Genomic DNA, 23,278 nt, shown 5'->3' on the forward strand with positions numbered 1-23,278 from the left:
CAATGCCCCATGATGATGCCAGATGAAACAGTCATCTTTCTCAGAGTGGGCAAAGAATGTAGGCACATTTTATAATATTTTTCTGGCCTAAGAAGATACTAATCAAGGTTTAAAATATCTGACAGGGAAAAGCCTGTAAATGTCTAAGACTGTTGTGTAGAAAAGAGAAAATGAGTTGTGAAGGTACCCCAAGCATCCCACTGAAACATTTCTTCGTGTTGAAGGGCAGGAGAAACCATGGGATGTGAACAGAGTGGGCATGTAGGGAGGAACCATGTTTTTAAGCATGTTTTTTAAGCATTCTGCTAATAAATGTCTTAGGGAAGAAAGGTTCTATGGCAAATAATTTAGAAATGTGTTAGGCAAAGCAAACAAGGATTTTAATGTTTTCTTTTCCCAGGAGGACTGCTCAGGTGTGTTCACTGCACTGTGACTCACTGTTGAAGATTTTCCTGCAAAGAAAGAGCTTACAGAGGCAGGGAAAGGCAGTGGAACTTTGGGGACATATCAGTTGGGTTTGTGGATGAAGAAAACTCTGTCTAAATGCCTCAGAGTCCTCTGTGCCAGCTACAGTCATTATCACAGATGAGCAGTAGGGGTGATCAGAAAGCCCCAGAGCATTCCCGTGTAAAGCACATTATTTCTGGAGAGACATAAGTTTATAAGACAGTAGAAAGTGCGTTTAGATGGAAAAAGAAATACTGGTGTTAGACTGCTTATGTAGTCCTGGATAGGAGTGGTAGCCTGATGAATGAAAGGATGGGGTTGAGTTTGGAGGATGAGATGGAGGTGTGGATCCTAGACAAGGGGAGAATGAGAACTAGGAAGATGGAGTTGACCTTAGAATCACTTGAGAGACTTTGAAAAGGCAACGCCAAGGTCAGGAGTTAGACCAATTAAAATAGCATCTAAGAAGATAGGACTCAGATCACAACACTTTCTAGACACTTACCAGGTAATCAACATGTGCCACCAAAGTTGAAAGCCATCCTTTGTGTGATATTACTTATTTGTGAGCATGTCTATCTGTGTTAGTGCAGTCACATGTGTACACAGTGCGTGTGCAGGTCAAAGGACAGCTCTCAGAGTCAATCTGCCTTGTACCTTGTTTGAGGCCGGATCCATACCAACTGGTTGTTCATTGCTCCATTCACCAGGCTAGCTGTTCTTGGAACTTCTAGGGCATTTTCTTGTCTCTATCGCCCATCTCACTGTAGGCAGGGTGTGATTACACAGTCAGCCTCAGCTTCTGACTTTAACATAGGGATCCAAATTCAAGTACTTGCATGCTTCCACAGCAAGTGCTTTACTGACTGAACCACTTCACCAGCCCCAAGAGCCATCTTAAAAAAAAATTATATATATATATATATATATATATATATATATATATATATACACACACACACATACACACACACACACACACACACACACACACACATATATATATATATGTATACATATATATATATATATATATATATATATTTCCAAGGAGAGAGACAGAGAGAAAGAGAGAATGAGCATGCCAGAGCTTCTAGCCACTGCAAACGAACTCCAGATGCATGCATCACTTTGTGCTTCTGGGTCTATGTTGTACTGGGAAATTTAATCCAGGTCATTAGGCTTTTCAGACAAGCCCGTTAACTGCTGAGCCATCACTCCAGCCCCAAAAGAATAGTCTTTTATGGTTTGTTTATATTATGCTTGCAATTCAAGTAGCTTCCACAAAGGGTAGCTAACTTTAATCTCATACACTAAGTATGAGATTCATTTTCAGACAAATGAGAGAAAGCAATACCAAAACTCATCAGACATGTGATCCCCATTCAAATATATTCCTTTATAATGAGAAAATGAATATTAATTGGACTATTATTCCTACTTGGAAATAGCAAACAATAATCTGGAGGATTTTAAATAACTTTAAATGCCAAAATTCAAGGTGATATTATGGTCATTCTATGCACCCTTGTCTGGCCTCAAACTCTTGATCTTCCTGCCTCTGCCTCCTGAGTGCTTGGATACAGGGTGTGCTTTCATTCCTGACTCAGTATTTATTATAATTATAATTATTCAACAACCTTTTCTCTGGTGTCTGTGGATGATGGTCTCTTTTTGCTGTGCACTGGGATTTATGTCCAACTCCCAATGAGGCCTCTGGCTCTACTCTTTCATTAATAATATGCCAGCAAAATGGATCAGAAGTAGAGGCTTAGGCAAGAAAGAGATTGTCTGTGGGAAGCAATGAGTGTTATGTCAGAGCTTTTAACCCTGACTCTACTGCCCTCACCAAGAAACAAACAGCAACAACAACTACAACAAAAAAACAGGGCAGAGCAATTTCAAAAGCATGAAATATTTCACTAATATGTTCTGATCTTTGAGGAAGAGGACTAGGGCTGGAGAGAGAGCCCAATCAGTAGCATGCTTGCTATGTATTTTGCATGAGAATCTGAATTTGATCTCTATAACCCATGTAAATGAAGTCAAGTGTGACGGTGTACCCTCATAACCCACGCACTGAGATGGAGGCAGTTTAATCCTCAGACTGGTCAGGCAGTTTAGTTGATTTAGTGAGTTCAGTCTCTAAAAAAGATAGACTATGCTGGATGAATGACACCCACTACTGTTCTCTGGCCTCCACATTCACATGCATACATGTACACATGTTTTCATAGACATATAAGTACCTGTGGACACACATATGTGCACTACCCATACATGTATACCTATCCATACACAAAAAAATGAAGAAGTGGAGAAATATGCAAAGTGAAGCAGCTCTAAGGTAAAAGTCTAAAGTCATCAAACGTTGCAGGGACAGGAAGGTCTGACCAGAGCAGAAGAGGCCCTAGACAACCTGTTAGGTGAGTGAAGATGGATCAGTTCATCACAGGTAATGGACGTTCATAGGCTAAGAGGAGAAGGTCCTGGCTCAGGACAGGTAGACAGATCTCAGGAGAGAAATCAGGGCTCTGATCTTCCAACCAGGATTGTATACAACCCTATCTTTCCTCATTTCTGCACTATTGAGCTACAAAGCCATGGATAACATATTTTATATATTGACCTTAAAATGCAGCTCTGAAAGAAAACAGAAGAGGTGAAAAGGATTTAAAAATAATTCCATGCAGCAAATAAACAGAAAGTCCAGAGAGACATGTCTAGGTGAACCATGAAAAACATTTCGGCATGAGAACTATTCATACATACTCCATTGGCAACATTACCACTAGGGCTGATGATCAAATGAACAGTGCTCATAACCTGCAAAGCAAGGGTGAGGAAGCCTGTCTGGGAGAAGATATAGCTGATGGAACAGTGCTATGTGCTAGGTAGGAGCTTCATAAAAATGCCAACTCACTAAAACAGGAGTGCAAGGGAAATATTACTTAAATAAAACTTTTTCAACATTATGTTCAGTTCCTAATAGTGCTTCCAAAGCAAAACCTAACATTTTAGTAGATTTTTCCCCATCCTAAGGGCCTAAAATTCTATACTACCATTTCTAGTAAACAACTTTCTCATAGAGTGGGGAGATGATTCAGTTAGTAAAGGTTTTGCCTTGCAAGCATGAAGACATCAGTTTGATTCCCAGTACTGAAGTTCAAAGCAAAGCTAGTGTGGTGGTATGTGCCTATAATCCCAGTGCTGGGGACACAGAGACAGGTAGATCCCTAGGGCTCACTGGCCAGCAAGCCCAGATTACCTGGTGAGTTCTAGGCCAGGTAGAGATCTTATCTCATAGAAAGGTAGATGGTGCCTGAGGAGCAACAGCCAAGGTTGTCTTCTGGCCTCCTGGTCTTCATATGCATGCACACACATGCCCCCCGCCACACACAGAACTTTCTCCCATGTGGCTCTTTAAACCCAAACATGTATCTTAGAATAAATACCAGCCTACAAACTGACCAGAATAGAGTTGTCCCCGAGTATCGATGGGGAATTTGTTGCAGAATCTCGACAAATGCAAATATCCACAAATGCTTAAATATAAATGATGCTGTATTTGTATATAATCTACGTTTATCCTCCTGTACATATTAAATAATCTCTAGATTACTTATAATACTCAATACAATGCAAATGCCAGGTAAATAGCTGTGATGCTCTACTATTTAGGGAACTATAACAAGGAAAACATGTTCAATTGACACTGTTTTTCAGAATATTCCACAACCTTGGTAATTTGAATACGTGTAGTCCCAAGTGGATATGTAGAAAGTTTCAGCTATATGCATCAAAACCACTTGTAACATTTTTAAAACTGAGAGTTGGCTCCTGTGTCCAGTAAACTACCTCACCCTCACTTCTTTTAATCCTATATTATATGAGCCCTTCATCGGATTATAGTTTCTGAAGCTATTTACCTGAGTTCAGGCATCTGCATTTTCTTAAGCTGACTTGTTTTAGTCCTTTATTTATAAACTCTACATATCACATCTGAATAGGCATATAGCAATTATTTGCTTCAGTTCCTTAGTAAGCTTTAGGTGGATCATTCTGGAAACACAGATGAGTTCATATTGTGTCTACAGTATAACAAGAGATTACAGAACCACATCACTTTAACAAAAAAAAAAAAATTCTGGGCACTGGGACAATGGCACAATATTTAAAGGTGCTTGTTCTGCAAGCCAGCTTAATGAAGTTTGGATCCGCAGCACCCACTCAAAGTCAGATAGAAGGTGTTGCATGCTTCTGTAGTCCCAGCCCTCCTACAGCAATGCTAGATGGAGTCAGAAGAATCCAGAAGTTCACGGGCCAACAAGTTTGACCTACCCAGTGGCAAAGAGAAGAAAGGAAACCTGCCTCAACCAAGGTGGAAGGAAGCAATCAACACCCTGAGGTGCTCCCTTGATCCTCCACATGTGGGATGTGGCACGTGTGGACATAGATAAGCACATACACACACAAAAAGAGAAAAAAATGTTTCTGTTTTCTATTTCTGGATTTTGCATGTGGTTGTCAAAGAACAACAGTTCATTCTAGATAGTGTTGGTCATCAGTACAACATAGAAAAGAAAACAACACAAACATGACCATCGTGCTTGGATCTGCACACCATGATCTGTGGGCAGCAAACAATGGACATTCAGTGCCCTGTGGTATGTGACCCCTCTGATTCAGTTTGGCATCGAGTTTTGGCTAATCAGGTAAAAGGTGGAAGAGAGGTGTCCTCAATTTCCATAAAGGAGGTGGCTCCAAAATCCCAGACCTAGTCTCTGCATGAGAAGACAGTGCGGGGACTTTTATGCTAAGGACATCTTTCAGCTAATTCATTTCATCTGATGTTCAAATATGGCCCCTAAATGTCTACTCCAAAGCATGTGGGAGGACAATGCAATTGTCAGGAGTCCAGTGTCATAACTCCTCCAGTGCTGGATGAAGGTGCTACCAAGCACGGACTGTTTTCTGTGGTATTGGACAGCTCCTGGTGGCCTGTTGTTCCATTCCCGGCAAGGGAAACAACATCGGAGTAGTTATGGTGACCTGTCATATGGATGATCAAGGTCAACTCACATTGTGAGTAGCAGGCCAGTGAGACACCCAGGCTCAAAAAAGATGGTTGGTGCCTGAGGAATGACACCTTTAGATTGTCTGTAGCCTCCACCCACGTTCATGCACCCCCTCACACATAGGAACACATGCACTCCAAATCCTCTTCGCTCCATTTTCTTTCTGAAAACATAAAGTTAACCGTGTCTGAACAACCTTTGCACCATGAACCCATATCTTCCCTGGAATGGACTTGCGGGCGTCTGTAGATCCCTCTCCCACTGTGCTCCATGCCCAGTTGCTGCAGGACGTGTGCTTCACAATGCTGATTTGATCTGCCACAACCTGATGCCAGGCCTTTACAACCTTCACATCCAGTTATGCAAGATGAGAGGTCAGGCTGCTTGGCCCCAGGCATGGCTCCACAGAGTTCTGTTCTCACTCACCTGAGAAGCTCTCTGCCTCTCACAGTGAGCTGTAAACTTCACAGCCTCCATCTTCTTAGAATTGCAGCCTCCTGCCTAACCCCATCTCCTTCACTAGACCCACACAGCACATTCATCTTGGGAACTAACTCTATAGATCTCATTCCCTCCCCCATCTCTCTCTCTGTGTTGAAGTTAGGATTCACATGTGCAATTGAATGCACTTCATCAACTGAGCTATTTCCCCAATCCCTATATCCTCTTTTGGATGTCTTTTAAACTCATCTAAACCCAAGCACACTGACTTTATTCTTCATTTATGCCTTGCAATACACTGATTGCCAGTATGAACAGTGTCTGTTTCCTTACTAAAAAAGAAGTCATGGCATCAGAATAATAGTAATCATGGCATCTTTGGTCTTTTGATTGCTTAACCCTGCCAGGCACCATTCAAAGTACTTCAGTATGTATGATGAATTTATTGCATTCTTGATGCCCAACAAGTAAGTCCTATATCCCATTTTTGCAGATGAGGAACAAAGGCAAAATGAGATGAAATAATAGTTTCAAAATCAGCTAATAAGCAGTTTATTCAGAGAGCTTATCCCAGTGTCTGGTGCTGGGGAAGATGTGGGGCTGAAAGATTTTGTTTGTGACTTGTTTGTAAATTTAGTTGGCTGGAGGACCAAGCTTTCCTGGTCAAATTTCTTCACATGATGGTCAGTGGCTTATGCCAGAGTCTGAGGCCACATGGTGTGGGACTTGAGTGAGCGTTCATCTGGCACACAGCCCCTCCAGTCTCTTGGGTTAGTTGTTCTGTGAATTCATAGCACACAAATATTTTATGACTGCATTTATTCTTCATAACAATATGAATGAGCAACTGAATACAAGCCAAATCCCTTATGAAGCCAGAGGAAGAGTGATTAAATTATAATCATCTCGGATTAATTAATCTATAATATTTGCTCTTTATATGAAAGAAGAAAATCAGCCTTCAACATAAAGGTTATGTACTCCTGAGGTCTGTGTCTTAATAAAGGAAAGGCTTGGGGAAAAACCTTGACAAGCCCCCAAGATATGACATGTTGTAAATGTAGACAGAAGGCTATTACTGATATAAAATATATTCAATGTAATTATCAGCCACAACAAATAATCAGAGTGATGATAATGAATAATTAACATTTTTATACTCCCATAGTCATGTGCCTACTAGATAAGTGCACAACATCGAATTAATTTATTGTGCTGTAGTGTTTTTAGTAATGAAGATTTGCCTAATCTAAACATCTCTTCCATAGTCTTGCCAGATAATGGCAGAAATCACTGATAAGCTTTATTTCTTTTTTTTTCCCCTGATCTAATTGTATTACAGATGCTGTAATGTATCTGGAAAATAAAAACCTGAGTAGAGAAATTGTACTAAGAATAAAGTCAAGGTGAGCTATTGATATTAGTTCGGGGGTCGGGGGGTGAAGAAATGTAAAGACATTGTGTTTTGTCCCTGGAAGGAAGGGTTAATAAAGATACATGAACCATTATGCCTACCTGAGAAGAGCAGCTATATAAAGCTGGTGATTGCAAGTTGGAGCCTCGATTTTTTTTTTTTCCAGCTGCTCCTTCCTTGGCTCTTGCTTTTTGCTAAGAAAGATGGAGAAAACCCAACCTGATTCATGATGCCCCCCATTAAGAATATAAACATTTTGGGCTGGAGAGATGGCTTAGTGGTTAAGCACCTGTGAAGCCTAGGGACCCTAGTTCAAGGCTCGATTCCCCAGGACCCACATTAGCCAGATTCACAAGGTGGCTCATGCATCTGGAGTTTGTTCACAATGGTTGGAAGCCCTGGCACATCCATTTTTTCTCTCTCTCCCTCTTTCGGTCTATCATTCTCCAATAAATAAATAAAAAATTTAAAAAAGAATATACACATTTCTTGGGATGGCGAGATGGCTTAGCAGTTAAGTGCTTGCCTGTGAAGCCTAAGGACCCCTGTTTGAGGCTCAATTCCCCTCTTCCAGGGCTGGAGTAGAATGCTAGCCAGCAAGCAAGGTCTGACAGCAGGCATTGTACACAGACTTCTTACTGTTTAGAGATTCTTCATGGAAGTCTCCTTTTGCTGTGTGTGTGTGTGTGTGTGTGTGTGTGTGTGTGTGTGGTGTGTACATGTATGTTTATACATGTGCATTTTACCCATGTGGAATGCATGCATGATGGTGGAAGTCCATGTTCAAGGAGGCCAAAGGACAATAATCTCATGTGTCATTTCTTAAGTGCCACCTTTTTTCTCATTGGCCTGGAGATGACCAGGTTAAGCTGTCTAGCTAGTGAGTCCCAAGGATCTGCCTCTCTCCATCTCCTCAGCCTTGGGATTATAAGTGCAAGCCATCCTTCCCAGCTATTTTTTCAGATGTAGTTTGTTTTTTTCTGGGGGGGGGAGGTTCAAGGTAAGGTCTCACTGTAGCCCAGGCTGACCTAGAATTCACTCTGTACTATCAGAGTGGTCTTGAACTCACAGCAATCATCTTACCTCTGCTTCCCAAGTGCTAGGATTAAAGGCGTGCGCCACCACACCAGCTTCAGATGGGTTCTTGTGATCAAACTGGTCCTCACACTTGCAAAGCAAACACTTTACCAACTGAGCTATCTCCCCAGACCCATGCACCCTCCTATTAAACTATCAACCACCTGCAGGCCTTGTTAAAATACAGATTCTGATGAAGTAGGCTCAGGCAGAATCTGAGATTCTGAATTTATGCCAAGTGATGCCATCTGCCCCAGTCTTCAGCTGGGTACCACAGCTCTACAGGACCTTTCTGTGTAAGTGCCTTTGGAAATTTTGTATTTTCATAATAGATGCATAATTGAATGGAAACAATATGCTAATTTCTATTTACTATGAACTTGGTTGTATTTCTAGAAAGAAGTTAGAAAGGAAGCAACGTCACTCACCTGGTGTCAGCCTTGTCCAGCCATGGATGGCGCTGAAATAGCTTTGCAAGGGCTCAGTGTACATGCCCAGAGTGTGCCCACAGTGTGACTGTGTCGCATTTTCAGATGTACCGGTGCTGTGTGATATGTGGTCTGTGACTGCAGGAACACCACTGCCATGCCAGGTATACATCAATTTCATATTAGTAAAAATTAGCATTATTTTCACACCAACAACCAGAATTTCCCCCCCAAATGGAAGCAATACCAAGAATAAAATGACAGAGAAATAACCAAATCTGTTCTAACTGTAACTCACATTGAGACAACAACTGCTAGTGATCAACCTCTGTGCTAAGCTCTTTAAAAAAAATTTTTCTTGAACCAGGGCAACTGAGACCCAGGGGATTTGGGAATTTGACAAGTTACAGATTTTAGGTGTTGCTGAGCTAGATTTGGACCCAATCTCCAGGATGCCAAGCTTGGTCACAGGTGTGACTACCCAGGCCTCTGCTGAGTGACACATGGTGTGAAGCAGTGTAAGTCTGTGAAGTGTGTGGCAGAGGAGCAACTTACAGGGCTTACTGTTGATGGATGACATAACACACACTTGTGACGGGAGAAAACTCATTGCATGTCCACATGAAACAGCTTGAAGAAAGAGGAATCATTCCAGCCAGGGCTACTATCTATAGCTTTGTGAAAATACTAAGGGTTAAATTTTCTCTAGCAATCACAATGATAAGGTTGAATTAAAGTGGGAGTGAGAGCTGGGTATGATGGCACATGCTTTAATCCCAGCACTTGGGAGACAGAAGAAGGAGAATTGCTGTGAGTTCAAGGTCAGACTGAGACTACATAATGAAGGTTAACCTGGGCCAGAGTAAGACCCTACCCAGAGAAACCTATAAATAAATAAATAAATAATAGTTAAAAAATGAGCCCAAATGTGCCTTTAGGGGGCAATGCATGGAGATATCTGGTTATAATTTTGTGTTCATTAAAAATAAAACTCTTTAAAATAATTTTTTAAAAAAATTTTATTTATTCTAAAGAGAGTGAAGGAACAATGGAAACAGAGAGGGAGAGAAAGAGAGAGAGAGGCAGAATGTGTGTGCTAGGGCCTTCAGCCGCTGCAAATGCACTTCAAACACATGTGCCATCTTGTGCATCTGGTTTATGTGCTCCTGAGGAATTGAACTTGTGTTCTTTGGCTTTGTAGGCAAGGGCCTTAACTGCTAAGCCATCTCTCCAGCCAAGAAATGAAACTTTTAAAGCTGTGTAATGACTAATATTTTCAAGTTGACAGGATCTAGGATCACCAAGGAGAGATATATCTGTGCATGTGTCGTTAATGGAAGTGAGAAGACTCATCCTGAACGTGGGTAGCATCATTCCATGGGCTGGAGCCCTAGGCAGTAGAAAACGAGAAAGTGCGCTGAGCACCAGCGTTCACCTGTGTCTTCTTCCCGACCGTGGACTGAACGTGACCAGTGGCCTCATGCTCCTGCTGCCATGTCTTCCCCACCATGATGGACTATACCTTGTAACTGTAAGCCAAAATACACCCCTCCTTCTTCAAGTTGCTTTTCATTAGGTACTTTGTCATAGCAACTAAACAAATAACTAATACAGGCTACATCAGTTTTTACTGGGGAAGGGTATATTTATATATATATAAAGGAATATACCCATTGGGTATATGTCACATCTTATGCCCCTCTCCCCTGTCCCCGTTCCACTGAGGGCCTTCCTCAGCTTCCACCTTTCAAGGCAGTGTATATCATTGTTCAGCATTCTGTTTTCCAGGTCAGCTTCCAGGGATCCTCCTGACTCCACTACTCTTTCTTCCATAGGCAGGGTGGGATTAGAGACATGAGCACTGCAGTACATGGCTTTGCATGGGATCTGGGAAACCAAATGTGGGTGCTCACTTGCTTGGCAAGTGCTTTATCCACTGAGCCATCTCTCTAGGCCATGAAAGGAATTTTAGAAAAATTGTCCCATTCCAGAATGTAGGCCGGAGATGGAAGTAGATTCCACCTTACACTACTGGGGCTTAGACCTCCTCCTGTTGTCTGGGACTGAGCAAGGCCCTTGAGGACAGCAAGGTGAGGCCAGCAGGGGCTGGCTTGATGAAACCCTGCATGCTTCTCTCTATTCCTACCTCCAGGGCAGCCCTGATCCTTCTCTTAGCTTCTATGAGGGCTCTCATAATGGAATTTCTTTTTTCCTTGTTTTTAAATTTCTTGAGGGGGTCCAAAGAAATTTGAAAAGAGGAACCTCCATGTTTAGCCACTATTGATTTATTTTTGTTCCGGTTGGCAGCTTTTTATATAAAAACAAAGAACAAAGTAACTCTCCAGGGCTGGCCTGAACTGATTACACTGGGATCGGTTCTACCATTGGGGGTGGGGCGGGGCTGATCTCCATGCAGGCAGCCAAGTCTGACACCAGAAAGGTGCACCACACTAACAGAGCAAAAGAAGACTTAAGCACACACCAGTGTGTATGAAATACAATTCTACAGAAGGACTGGGGACAATTGGATGATTCTAACTGAAAACAAATTAGTTGGCCAACTGGCATCCACTGAATACATTACACATTGTTTTCTTCTGGCTTTTTGATGTGTATGAGTGTAGTGTGCATGCATGTGTTTATGTATCTTCACATGTGTTTCTGTGCACATGTACTTGTGTGCACATGTGTATGGAAGCCAGAGGTTGATGTTGGACATCTCCCTTAATTGCTCTCCATTTCATTTTCTGAGGTAAGATTTCTCACTTGAACCCAGTGCTCCATGATTCCTCTAGCCTAACTTTTCATCTTGCCTTAGAGAGTCGCTTTCTCTGCCACCCAAGTTCTGGGCTTACAGGCTGTCACCCTGTCCATCGGGCATTCATGTGGGTGCTGGGGAGCTGAAGTCTGGTCCTCACATTTTCAGGACAAGTACTTGGTACACTGAGACAGCTTCCCAGGTTCTTTTCTTTTCTTTTTTTTTTCCCAGTGTAGACACACAGCAATAAAGATGGGCCAGTTAGTAATTGCCCTGGGCTATAAGAGCCTGAAAATTGGGAGGCAAAATAAAAATGGTCTAAGTGAGTTTTTTCTCAAGAACAAAAGATATATCAAAAGGCAGCTATCCGGTAGTAATTAAAAGGCTTCATAGGACCATCAGGGGCCTGAGCTGCGTATGCTTTTTCAGTGGCCATCCCCATTTGCTCATAAGCTACCACTGGTTCCAACGTCCAGGCAGAGCCATGCAGAGCAGAGGGATATGTGCTCACTGAGGTCACTGTTTAGCTAACGGAATTGACTTGCCACTTTAGCTTATATCTCATGGTTCCAAATGGTTCTCAGCCATAACCAATATCTAAATCAGTTTCTTCACCCCCAAATTCTTCCAGGCTCATCCTAATCAATCCTCACTTTGAGCTGCACCTCAGACGGTCAGTGGTAATCTCGACATTCTGTTTTTTTAAGTGTGTCTATGCTCACATGATGTGTGCATCTGTTTGAAGATGTGTGTACAATATACACAGGCATGAAGAGGCCAAGGGAGGATGTTAGGTGACCCCCCCATTGCTCTTCTGTCTTATTTCCCCAAGGCAGACTTGGTTACTGGATCTAGAGCTCCCTGGGTTGCTGTGTAGGAGCCTCAGTGATCCTCCTGTCTCCACTCTTCTCAGCACTGGGATTCCAGACATGTGTAGTCACACCTGGATTTCTATGAGTGCTGTGGATCAAACTCAGTCCTTTCTTTCTTTCTTTTCTTTTCTTTTTTCCTTTTTTTGAGGTAGAGTTTCACTCTAGCCCAGGCTGACCTGGAATTCACTATGTTGTCACATGGTGGCCTTGATGCATTCTTTTTTTTTTTATTTTTGGTTTTATAATAGACTTATTTTTAAACGGCAAAACATTTAGACAATTTAAATACAAGTCCAACAGAGTTGACATCAGTCAATGATGATGCCATATTGTATTCTTGCTTCCAGATACTCACCAGTGTTACCTGTGACCTCAGCAAGCAGGAGCTCTGATAACTTTATTCATATACATCCTTCCTATATGTAATATAACCTACAATTTCTTGCGGACACATTAACTTTTCTGCATCTATATCAGGATTTTCAAATCCAAACTCGTCTTCCATGGCTATAATAACCTCCACTTGTTCCAAACTATCTAAGCTCAGGTCTTTCATGAAATGGGAATTGATTGAGAGCTTTTCAGGGTCAAACTTGTCATAGAGTTTCAAGGCATAAAGAACTCGGTCCTTGGTCCCCTCTAACATCGGAGGAGGTGTATCACTATACTGGCGGTAGAAATGTGTGACCCTCCCTGGTACCTGAGCAAGCACTGAGGCTGGTTTTGCAGCTTCAGGATTTTTCCGGGTTCCCATGAGGCACAAAGCAGTTCTGAGCGGCCGGGCAAGGGCCAGCATGGGAAGCCTCAGCAATTGCACAAAGGCCAGCGGCAGACAAGGAAAGAAAGGACTTGAGCCACCATGGCTACACCAACCCAAGATGCACTCCTTGATGCATTCTTTTTTTTTTTTTTTTTTTTTTTTTGGTGGTTTTTCAAGGTAGGGTCTCACTCTAGCCCAGGCTGACCTGGAATTCACTATGGAGTCTCAGGGTGGCCTTGAACTCACGGTGATCCTCCTACCTCTGCCTCCCGAGTACTGGGATTAAAGGCATGTGCCACCACGCCCGGCCTTGATGCATTCTTTTTTAAAAAAATATTAATTTATTAGAGACAGAGAGAGGAAGAGAGAGAGAATAGGTGTGCCAGAGCCTTTAGCCACTGCAAACGAACTCCAGACTCATGTGCCACCATGTGCATCTGGCTTACATGGTACCTGGAGAATGGAACCAGGGTCCTTAGGTTTGGCAGGCATGCACCTTAACTGCTAAGACATCTCTCCAGCCCATGATGCATTCTTAAGTGAACAAACCATAACTCAATCTTGAGAAAATTCAAGTTATGCTACAGAAACAGAAGGTGATGACTCTACAAATCACAGGGAAATGCACACATGGTCCTAGGGACCAGAGTTGTTTGCCCCTTGCAGGACATATATGGCTGATGGTGGTTGGGGGTTGTGGTGGTTTGATTCAGGCATCTGTCATAAACTTAGGCATTCTGAATGCTAGATACTCAGGTCATGGAGATTTGGGAATGAACACCTCCTGGAGGGAGTGTATTATTAGGGCGGGCTTATGGGTATTATAGCCAGTGTTTTTCACACTCTTCTGTTCCTATTGTCCACTTGATATTGGTCAGGAAGTTATGTCTACCCTCTGCTCATGCCATCATTTTTCTCTGCCATCATGGAGCTTCCCCTTGAGTCTGTAAACCAAAATAAACCCCATTTTTCCCTGAATCTGCTCATGGTCAGATGTTTTCTGCCAGTAATGTGAACAGGACTGCAACAGTAATGTTGGTACTGAGGAGTGGTGTCATTTGCTGCTAGACACATGACTGTGAAGCTTTTGCCTTTTGGAGCTGATTTTCAAGAAGAAGGTGGAAGGATTTGAAACCTAAGCCTAAGAGACACCCCGCAGTGCTGTAAGAACAGCATGACAAACTATTATGGTCAGATTTTAAGACCTGAATGCAATAAGAACTAAGGACTGTGAGGTTTGGCTTATTAAGGTGAAAGATAACTTTGCTGGATTGGGCTACAAACAGTTTGTGTGAGAGGCTTGCTGTTGTGCCTGTGTCCTGAGAAGTTGTGCAGGGTTGCTTTGCATAGAAGCAGACTGGTGTGACCAGAGGGATATGGCACAGAAAAAATGAAATCTTTGGGTGAAATTCTGCCTGTTCAGCTGCAATTGGGAGATTACAACCTTTCAGATTGGGCCAGCTGATCTGTACTGGGCAATAGGAAGAATGTAGACTCATTTGAAGGGACCTGAGTGCTCAAGGTGTGTTCTGTTCTTCAAAGTCTGCTTTATTCCCTCCTGAATTAACAAACTGGCACCCTACCTGGTACTATGGAGTTATGAGAAATCCAGGAAAGAGAGGGTCATTGAGTGGCAATGTGGTCTTGTGTTTTAGAAATGGCCATGGGCAGTGTGAAGCAGGTTTGCTGGATGCCTGCACGGAGACCCCCTGGAGCCATGAGAATGAACCGTGGGTTGCAGTGGAGACCCAGTGGAGATGCTGGGACAATGAGATAGCTGCTAAGGAGAGCTGCCAGCCCTGTATGAAGTTTTCCAGGACTGCGAGTAGCCTGGCTGGAGGGGCAGAATTGGAACTCCAGAGATTTGTTGCTGGTTAGAATTATTGGACTTTGGAGACTTGTCACTGACTAGAGTTGTTGGCCTTGGAGCTAAAGAGTTTGATGTTTGCCATATTTAACTCTTGTATTTGTTAAATATTTCTCTGCTGTGCCCAATGCCATCTTTTGCAGTGTGAATGTTTATTCTGTGCCATTATGGTTTTTGTAGGGAATTTTTTTTTTTGTATTATGGCTCAGTTAAAAGACCTTGGATTATGATGATGTTTGAACATCAGTAGGATTGATTAAAAAAATGTGGGGACTTTGGAAATTGGACTAAATGTGTTGCATTTTACATGATGGATGGTTAACAGTTTATGGGGTCAGGGGCAGAACATGATGGTTTGATTCAGGTGTCCCCCATAAACTTAGATGTTCTGAATACTAGGTTCCCAGTTGATGGAGATTTGGGAATTAACAGCTCCTGGTGGCAGTGTATTGCTGGGGGCAGGCTTATGGGTATTACAGCCAGTGTCCCCTTGCCGGTGTTTGACATACTCTCCTATCCCTATTGTCCACCTGATGTTGGCCAGGAAGTGATATCCATACTCTGTTCATGCCATCATTTCCCCTGTCATCATGAAGGTTCCCCTGAGTCTGTAAGCCAAAATAAACCTTTTTTTTCCTCAAGCTGCTCTTGTTTGGGTGATCTCTGCCAGCAATGGGAGCCTGACTGTAACAGGAGTGAATAATAAAGAGATAAGAAAGAAAAAAAAAGAGAGCAAGATTAAAGGAAAGGAAAGGAAAATGAAGGAAAGAAAAGGAAAGGAAAGTTAGAGAGAAAGAAAAGACACACTGAGGTTTATAAGGCAAGGAGCACATCTCACTTCTACAGTTTGCTCATCCATCTGTTCAGTCATTGTTACCATGTTCCCCCATGTTTCGTCTCTTCTTTATCTTCTCATTATCATAAGAAGCCCCCAGCTTCTATCTCCCTCTGACACTAGTCTGAATAATCACTGTTCTTTATTCTTAGTCCAATCAGTGGCAAGGGGTTTGACATTATAATGGCTGTCTTTGAGCAATCAGCATTCATATCAGAGGATGGATGGCCTCTTGTGAGCTACATGGATAAGCTTTGAGACCTGAATGAAAGAAACTGATGCAGTGTATATTGGGACTAGATGTTGGAGAATCGAACCATAGTATTTGCTACAACTAATAGACAAATGATGCTGACTCATCCATGCACCATCTGGAGCTCGTAATGAATGCTTATTTTTCTTCATGATATTGGATTGGCATTAGCTAGTGCTTTGCAGGTAAAGCAAACATATAAGGAAAGAAAAGAAAAAAATATGCTTTCTATGTTAACTGCTAAGGTGCCATCCAAACAGTATATATGTGGGTGTGCATACAATATTTGTGTGTGTCAACTACAGAGGCAACCCAGGTGTTATTCTTCAGCTGCCATTCACTTTTTTTTTTTTTTTTTTTTTTTTTTTGGAGAACCCCTCACTGTCCCGGAATTCACCAATTAGCCTAGACTCACTGGCCAGGGTGCTTCAGTAATCCGTTTGTCTCTGCCTCCACAATGCTGGGATTATAAGTATATACCACTACACTTGGCTTTTTTTTATTTACATAGGTTTGGAGGATTTAACTCAAGTACTCTTGCTTTTAAGGCAAGCATGTTACCAACTGAGATATCTCTTCTGAATCTTCCTCCCTTCCTAGTGGCTTTTTCCAGACATGTCCTAATCATTTTGACTCACAGAGTGAAAATAGCTTAGGTTCAAGGTAGGAACACTGCAACATGCTTTTGGGGAAACTGAGGCACACACACACACATACATATATATATATATGTATATATATATATACATATATATATATATATATATATGTATGTATATAAACTTGCATGAAATCAGTGAATGGGTAGGTTAATCTCTAACCTTAACCTTAACCATAAACTTCACTTACTTAGTTGGGAAAGGAACAAAAAGGATAAAGACAAATCTGAAAAGAACTTGCTATTTTGTTTCCTAGCACTGGCATCATGTGATACATACAAAAGCATCCTAGTATACAGTAGGACAGCAATAAAAGAAAACAAAGCCCAGAGGTGCTCAATGTTAAGCATAAAGACTAACAGCAAGCAAAGCCAGGACAGAGCTCCTTTAGTTTGGTAGTCAAAAGGGGGACAATGCATATTTGTATCTAAGCAACACAGTAATATGAACATTTCTCTTCTTCTGTAAAATTATCTACTTGTATATCTAATAGGGAAAGCTTTTTTAAAAGTCCAGCCTGTAAATCAAATGGGAGGCTTTTTTTCTTCTTAAAGAAAAGCATTCAGAAAGCTGCCTGCAGCAGTTAAATATTCCCTGCTCCCAAATATACCTCCTGTGTGCTTTATTGAATAAGTGAAGACCTGGCTTAGCAAAGCCTTCACCTTCTTATTAAGTCCCCTCATCAGTAGCTGCCTAGGGTGATTCAAAGAAAGTAGTTTGGTGCTTTTCTTCCTCAGAATTCCTCCCCCTCATTTTCCATGGAGGTGTCTAGCTGGAAGCCTTTTTGAAAGCAGAGAGAAAAAATGAAAAGAATATACTTGACAAAGTGTTGAAACCACTAAGAATTTATTATTTGTTCCAAACATAAAAAAGACTGCCTAGATAAAAGGTTCTCATTTTATAAAATCTAGACTAGGTGAATATATATATATATTCCATAACCCAAACCACTGCTTTCTTTCTGATTAAAAGATAGTAGTTTGGTCTCAGATTACTATTCTGCATATTCTATGAAATGTTTGATTTTTATAGTTAAGTAAACCCTCAAGGTCTATCTATCAATCATCTATCCATCTATCTATCCACTAATATCCAACATCATAGAGGTAGGATATGAAGATTTTTGGTTTTCTATCATATTCATTATCATGAGAAAGAGTATTAATGCTTTTTACATTTGGGAAGAGCAGCTCACATCCATCTACCCAATGCAAAGAGGCCATTGATCAGGGTAGAAATGTAACATTAAGAGCCTGATGGCAGACCCGGAGGAGGCTTGTAATAACTGAGATATCAGATACTGACCTTGACCCCCATGATGGGAACAGATGTGCGGTGATTACTAAGTTCTCTTTGAAACCCAAAGTGAATGATGCTTGAATTTCCTGAACAGCTTAAGTCAGTGTCAAAGGCGAACACTCCTTGGGGAGAAGAATGATACAAGGAAATCACTGAGGCCAAAGAAATGGCAAGGGCAGCTGAAGAACAGTTGTCGCATCTACTTCCTGGAGCCAGGGACACTTGAACAGAAAAGCTTCCTTGATAATTACTCAGGACAGGCCTCTCTCTCTCTCTGTCTCTCTCTCTCTCTCTCTCTCTGTGTGTGTGTGTGTGTATAGGTCAGAAAATATCTTTGGGTTTCAGTCTTCACCTTCCACCTTGTTTGAGGTAGAGTTTCTTGCTGTTCACTGCTGAGTTCACCAGGCCAGGTAGCCTGTGAGCATCTGGTGATTTTCTTGTCTTGGCCTCCCCTCTTGCCCTGGATGCATTGGGATTATAGATGCTCATATTGTAGCATCTGGCTTTATGTGAGCTCTAGGGATTCGAACTCCAGTAGCTCATACTTGCACAAGTTCTTTATCCACTGAGCTATCTCCCTGATCCCCGTCCTTTATTTTATTTTAAGTGAGACTGTGGCTCATACACAGATGTGAAACTCCTTACCACAGGTACTAAACAGACATTTTCAAAAGGAATATACAAATGTTCAAAATGTACCAGGAAAGCTGAAGAACATCATTAGTCTTCAGAGAAAAGCAACTCCATACCACAATGCAAATCAGAATTTTACTCAGTAGCATTATTGCAATTAAAAAACAGATCCAAAACACTTAGTGTTGGTGAAAGTCAGAAGAAATTGGAACCTGCATACAGTGCTGAGTGTTCAATGGTATAGTTGCTTTGGAGAACAGTCTTAGAGTTCCTCAAATGGTTAGCCATGTGAGTAAAAAAAAAAAAAAAAAAAAAAAAGCTACCTCTAGGTGTATTCCCAGGAAAAGCAAGAGAACATGAAGAGAATATATCCCCAGGGACATGGGTAATGCTCTTGCCATGTAAGCGTGGGGATCTGAATTTAGCTCCCCAGCTCTCAGGTGAAAATGACAGATGTGCTACCTGCACCTCTGTCCCAGTATTGGAGGAAGTGGAGACAGGCAAACTCTAAGGATTAGTGGCTAGCTAATCTACTTTAAACTGATAAGAACAGATACCACACTTGATCTTAGCCAAAAGGCCGAGAAGCAATGCTAATCTACTTTAATTAGTGGACGCCGCTAGATTCACTGCCAATCCTTTTTTCTGAAAATAAGGTGTTAACGACTGAAAAGGACACTTGACAGCGACCTCAGCCTCGTCATGCACTCCCATGCATATGTGCATACACACGTGCACACATGCACACATACATACGTGCCAAAAGAATACATCCAGAATAGTTTGTATGTGAATATTCACAGCAACATTATTTGTAGCAGACTAAATGTGAAAGCAACAAACAAGCCCATTAGCTCTTTCATGGATAAATAAAACGTGATTTTATCATCTCTTTGATGGCTGACTTTCTAGCCATAGAAAGGAATGAAGCAGTGATTCATATTACAGCACCAGTTACTTTGAAAATGCTGTGCAAAGCTAGAGAAGCCCCTTAAAGGACCACATGTTGTATAGCTTAATATAGATATGATGTCCAGAAGAGGCAACTTTAAAGAGACAGAAAATAAATCAATGTTCCTTGGGTTGGAAGGGAGGCGTACTGGAAAGGGATGGGGACTGAGGAGGGATGCGTAAGGACATGAGGCTTCTCTTCAGGGGGTAATGACAGCACCCTCAAGTTGATTTCCAGATAGATTAATGATTCTGATTATACTCAAGACCATTGGGATTTTCTGCATTTCAAGTACAGGAATTGTATAATATGTGGATTATATCTCAATAAACTGTTAAAAGCTAACACGTAGATTATAACTTAATAACTGCTTAAAATTTCTTCAGCTAAGGCACCTCCACTGAGATTGTTTTTCATCCAGGGAGTTTCTCTTTCCAAGGCCTCCATAAGTTGTGTTTTATGTAAACCAAGCAAGGGTTTGATCAGCAGACTTGTATGTACACTCACACAGATTTATACCCATGCATGAGTACACATAAACACGCACAGACCTGTAAGCACACATACACACATGCTTATGAATACTCACACACATACACACCTATGTATGTATACATACATACACTCACACGCCTATACACACTCATACACGTATACAAACTTGCTCACACAAATACATACATGCATGTCTGTGTACACATATATACACTCCACAAGCCCATGCATACGTACTCATGTGGAATCACATACAAATACTAATATCCACAGCTATGCATACATATACACATTCTTTTCTGCACACACCAGCTCTATGGCCACAGGGATTCCTGGCTTACTGTTAGGACTGACAGAGCTGGGTGGGTGAGCATTGAGAGACAGCCAGGGACATATAAAAATCTTTTCCAAAACAGTTGTTTGTCTTTTCTTTTTTCTTGGGATAGGAAGAGGTGAGTGGAGAAGAAGGGATGGAGGCAAAGTATGGGTTGGAACTACTCACTCACTGCATGGGCGGGTTTGGAGTCACCTCAGTAGCCTCCATGCACAGGTCTCAGGAGTGAAAGAAATAATGAGGTCTGAACAGACCAGCTGCTGCCACCTTCCTTGTGTCTACGAAAGGCAGCTGTCTTGGCTGTGTGATTTCGTGAGAGCCTGACAGTGCCTGGCCCACAAACCTCTACCTTGCCTGCCAACTTCCTGTTGCCATGCATGTGGCTAGTATGGAAACTCACTCATAGGGCACAAATAGCCACCAGGCCATTAAGAATCAGGTGCTTGACCTTCCTACATTGGTTTCTTGGCACTGACCTCATCAGGGCACAGGCATACCTGCTGTAGGTACAACCCCATCTCCTATTTCGGGAAAAGAGCACTATCCAATAGTGGCATTTTTTTTTCAATCTGTGTACTTATATATGAGTAGGCACACATGTGTGTATTTTGCACATGTGTACGGAGGCCAGAGGATGTAATTCCTCATTTGCCATCCACTGATTTGAAGATTATGTCACTATCTGGTCAGTGAAACACAGGAATCCTCCTTTTTCTGCCCAATTTTTTTTTTCTTCACATGAGTTCTGGGGATTGAACTCAAATTCTCATATTTTCAAGGTAAGCACTTTACCAATTACACTATCTCCATAACTCTGTAAAGATGATACTCATATGCAGGAAGTTTACGGTTGGCTTTTGATAGGGTCTTGGCACTTAAGCAAGTCTAGGGAAAACAAGGGAAATTTTTCTTAATTTTTTTTTAAGGTAGGGTCTTTCTCAAGCCCAGGCTGACCTGGAATTCACTATGTAGTCTCAGAGTGGCCTCAAACTCCTGGTGATCCTCCTACCTCTGCCACCTGGGTGCTGGGACTAAAGGCTCTCTTTTTTAAAGATACTATATGTATATTGAGAAATGATAGATGGGAGATAGATAGATAGATAGATAGATAGATAGATAGATAGATAGATAGATAGATAGATAGATAGATAGTAGATCATGTGGAGGTAATGTGGCATTTACCTTCTCACTGATAGGACAAAACATACTACCAAAAGATACTTATCAGAGGGAAGGCTTTATTTCAGGCTTACAGATATAGGGGAAGTATGACAATTACCTGATATTTTCATGTATTAGCCACAGGGGCATCACATATCCATATGAGGCAGGGATGAAGCAGTCTAAGTAAGCTAACTCTGAATACCCAGTGGGCTAAACTAATCAACCCAAAGGTCTCCTCCCAGTGACACACCTCTTCCAGCATGGTTATACCTCTCAAAGGCTCCACCAACTAAAGACTAAGTATGAAGCTTAGTCACAAACATTTGAGGCTGCAGGGGACATTTTGCATCCAAACCACATCTTTACCCTTGGCCCCTTGGATTATCCTCTCACAATGAAAATTGCACTCAGTATAACTTTAAAATTCCCTATAATTTCCCCCTTTCATCTGTGGTTTCACCTGAAGTGCAAGGGGTAGTTTATCTCCTTGAGCCTTGCTGCCTTCTGAAAAAGAAAAGCAGATTTTCCAATAGAGAGTGAAGTCAGTACAGGTTAAATGGGATAAGCTTTGTTAATTTTGGGAGAATTTGATGGATGTAACCCCTCTTTTAGCCAAAGACTAGTGGGAGTTTGACATTGGAGACCATATTATTTGTCTTCATGGGATTATGATCCGTTTCCCACTTCCAGCTGTGGGTTCCTTTCCATTGAGTGGATCTCTTAGCCAATCAGAAAGCTATTAGTTACCCACCAAGGCTGTGTGCCACTATTGCCCACATGTGCACATCTTGTCAGGGTGTTTGCTTCTGAATACAATCCAGCTTCCATGAAGAGAGGACAGTGGCAGGAGGATTGCAGGGGCCTGTAGCATGCTCGAGGTTCAGTGGGAGACCCTGTATCACCGAGTTCAAACATTTCAAGTAAACACAAATGTTGGAATCAGTCTAAATGCTCATCAAATGATTAATGGTTAATGATGGCATAAAGCAAAATGAAATTATGAAATTCACATGAAAATTGATGGATCTGAAAAAACATCACATGAAGTAAGGTAACTCTGGCATAGAAAGACAAACACTGTATGTTGTCTTTCACATGTGGATTGTAGCTTTGAAGTTTTAGATGTGTACATAAGATGGAGTAAGAGTCAGTAGCAGAAGCCAGGAAGACAGAATGAGGCCAGGAGGGAGAGAAGTGGGGAGAGAGTGGACAAGGGGATATTAGCTATGCAAATAATGGAATAGAATACAGGGATGGAGAGATGCAAGTGGGGTCTGGAGAAAGGAAGGGAGGGGTAGAGGAGTGGAGGAAAACTGAAGATGTTAGGAAAATTCTATTTAGACACAGTTCATCATTAGTTAATAAAAATGCACAATTTTAAAAGGAGAGAGAATTTGGGCAAAAGTATCCTGCTGGAGTGGTTAATGCTATACCCAGAACTTTAGGATGTTATAGGTAAGCCCAGTGCCAGGGGTATATCACTCCCCTCATCATGTGAAATTGGTCAGAAAG

General features: G+C 41.7%; 1 protein-coding gene and 1 pseudogene across 1 annotated transcript in view; both read right to left on the reverse strand.

The window, feature by feature from the left end:
- Positions 1–12,912: 12,912 nt before the first annotated feature.
- Positions 12,913–23,278, reverse strand: part of LOC101593617 (acyl carrier protein, mitochondrial-like) — a 37,167-nt gene continuing 26,801 nt past the window's right edge. The window contains exons 3-5 of the mRNA XM_045149059.1: positions 18,195–18,310; positions 13,825–13,856; positions 12,913–13,378 (exon numbers count right to left, since the gene is read on the reverse strand). Coding sequence (XP_045004994.1) covers positions 12,913–13,378; positions 13,825–13,856; positions 18,195–18,310 — 614 coding nt within the window. The remainder of the gene's footprint in view (positions 13,379–13,824; positions 13,857–18,194; positions 18,311–23,278) is intronic.
- Positions 19,148–19,413, reverse strand: LOC123461024 (annotated as a pseudogene).

The sequence above is a fragment of the Jaculus jaculus genome, chromosome 5 (genome assembly GCF_020740685.1).
Source record: "Jaculus jaculus isolate mJacJac1 chromosome 5, mJacJac1.mat.Y.cur, whole genome shotgun sequence".
Classification (NCBI taxonomy): domain Eukaryota; kingdom Metazoa; phylum Chordata; class Mammalia; order Rodentia; family Dipodidae; genus Jaculus; species Jaculus jaculus.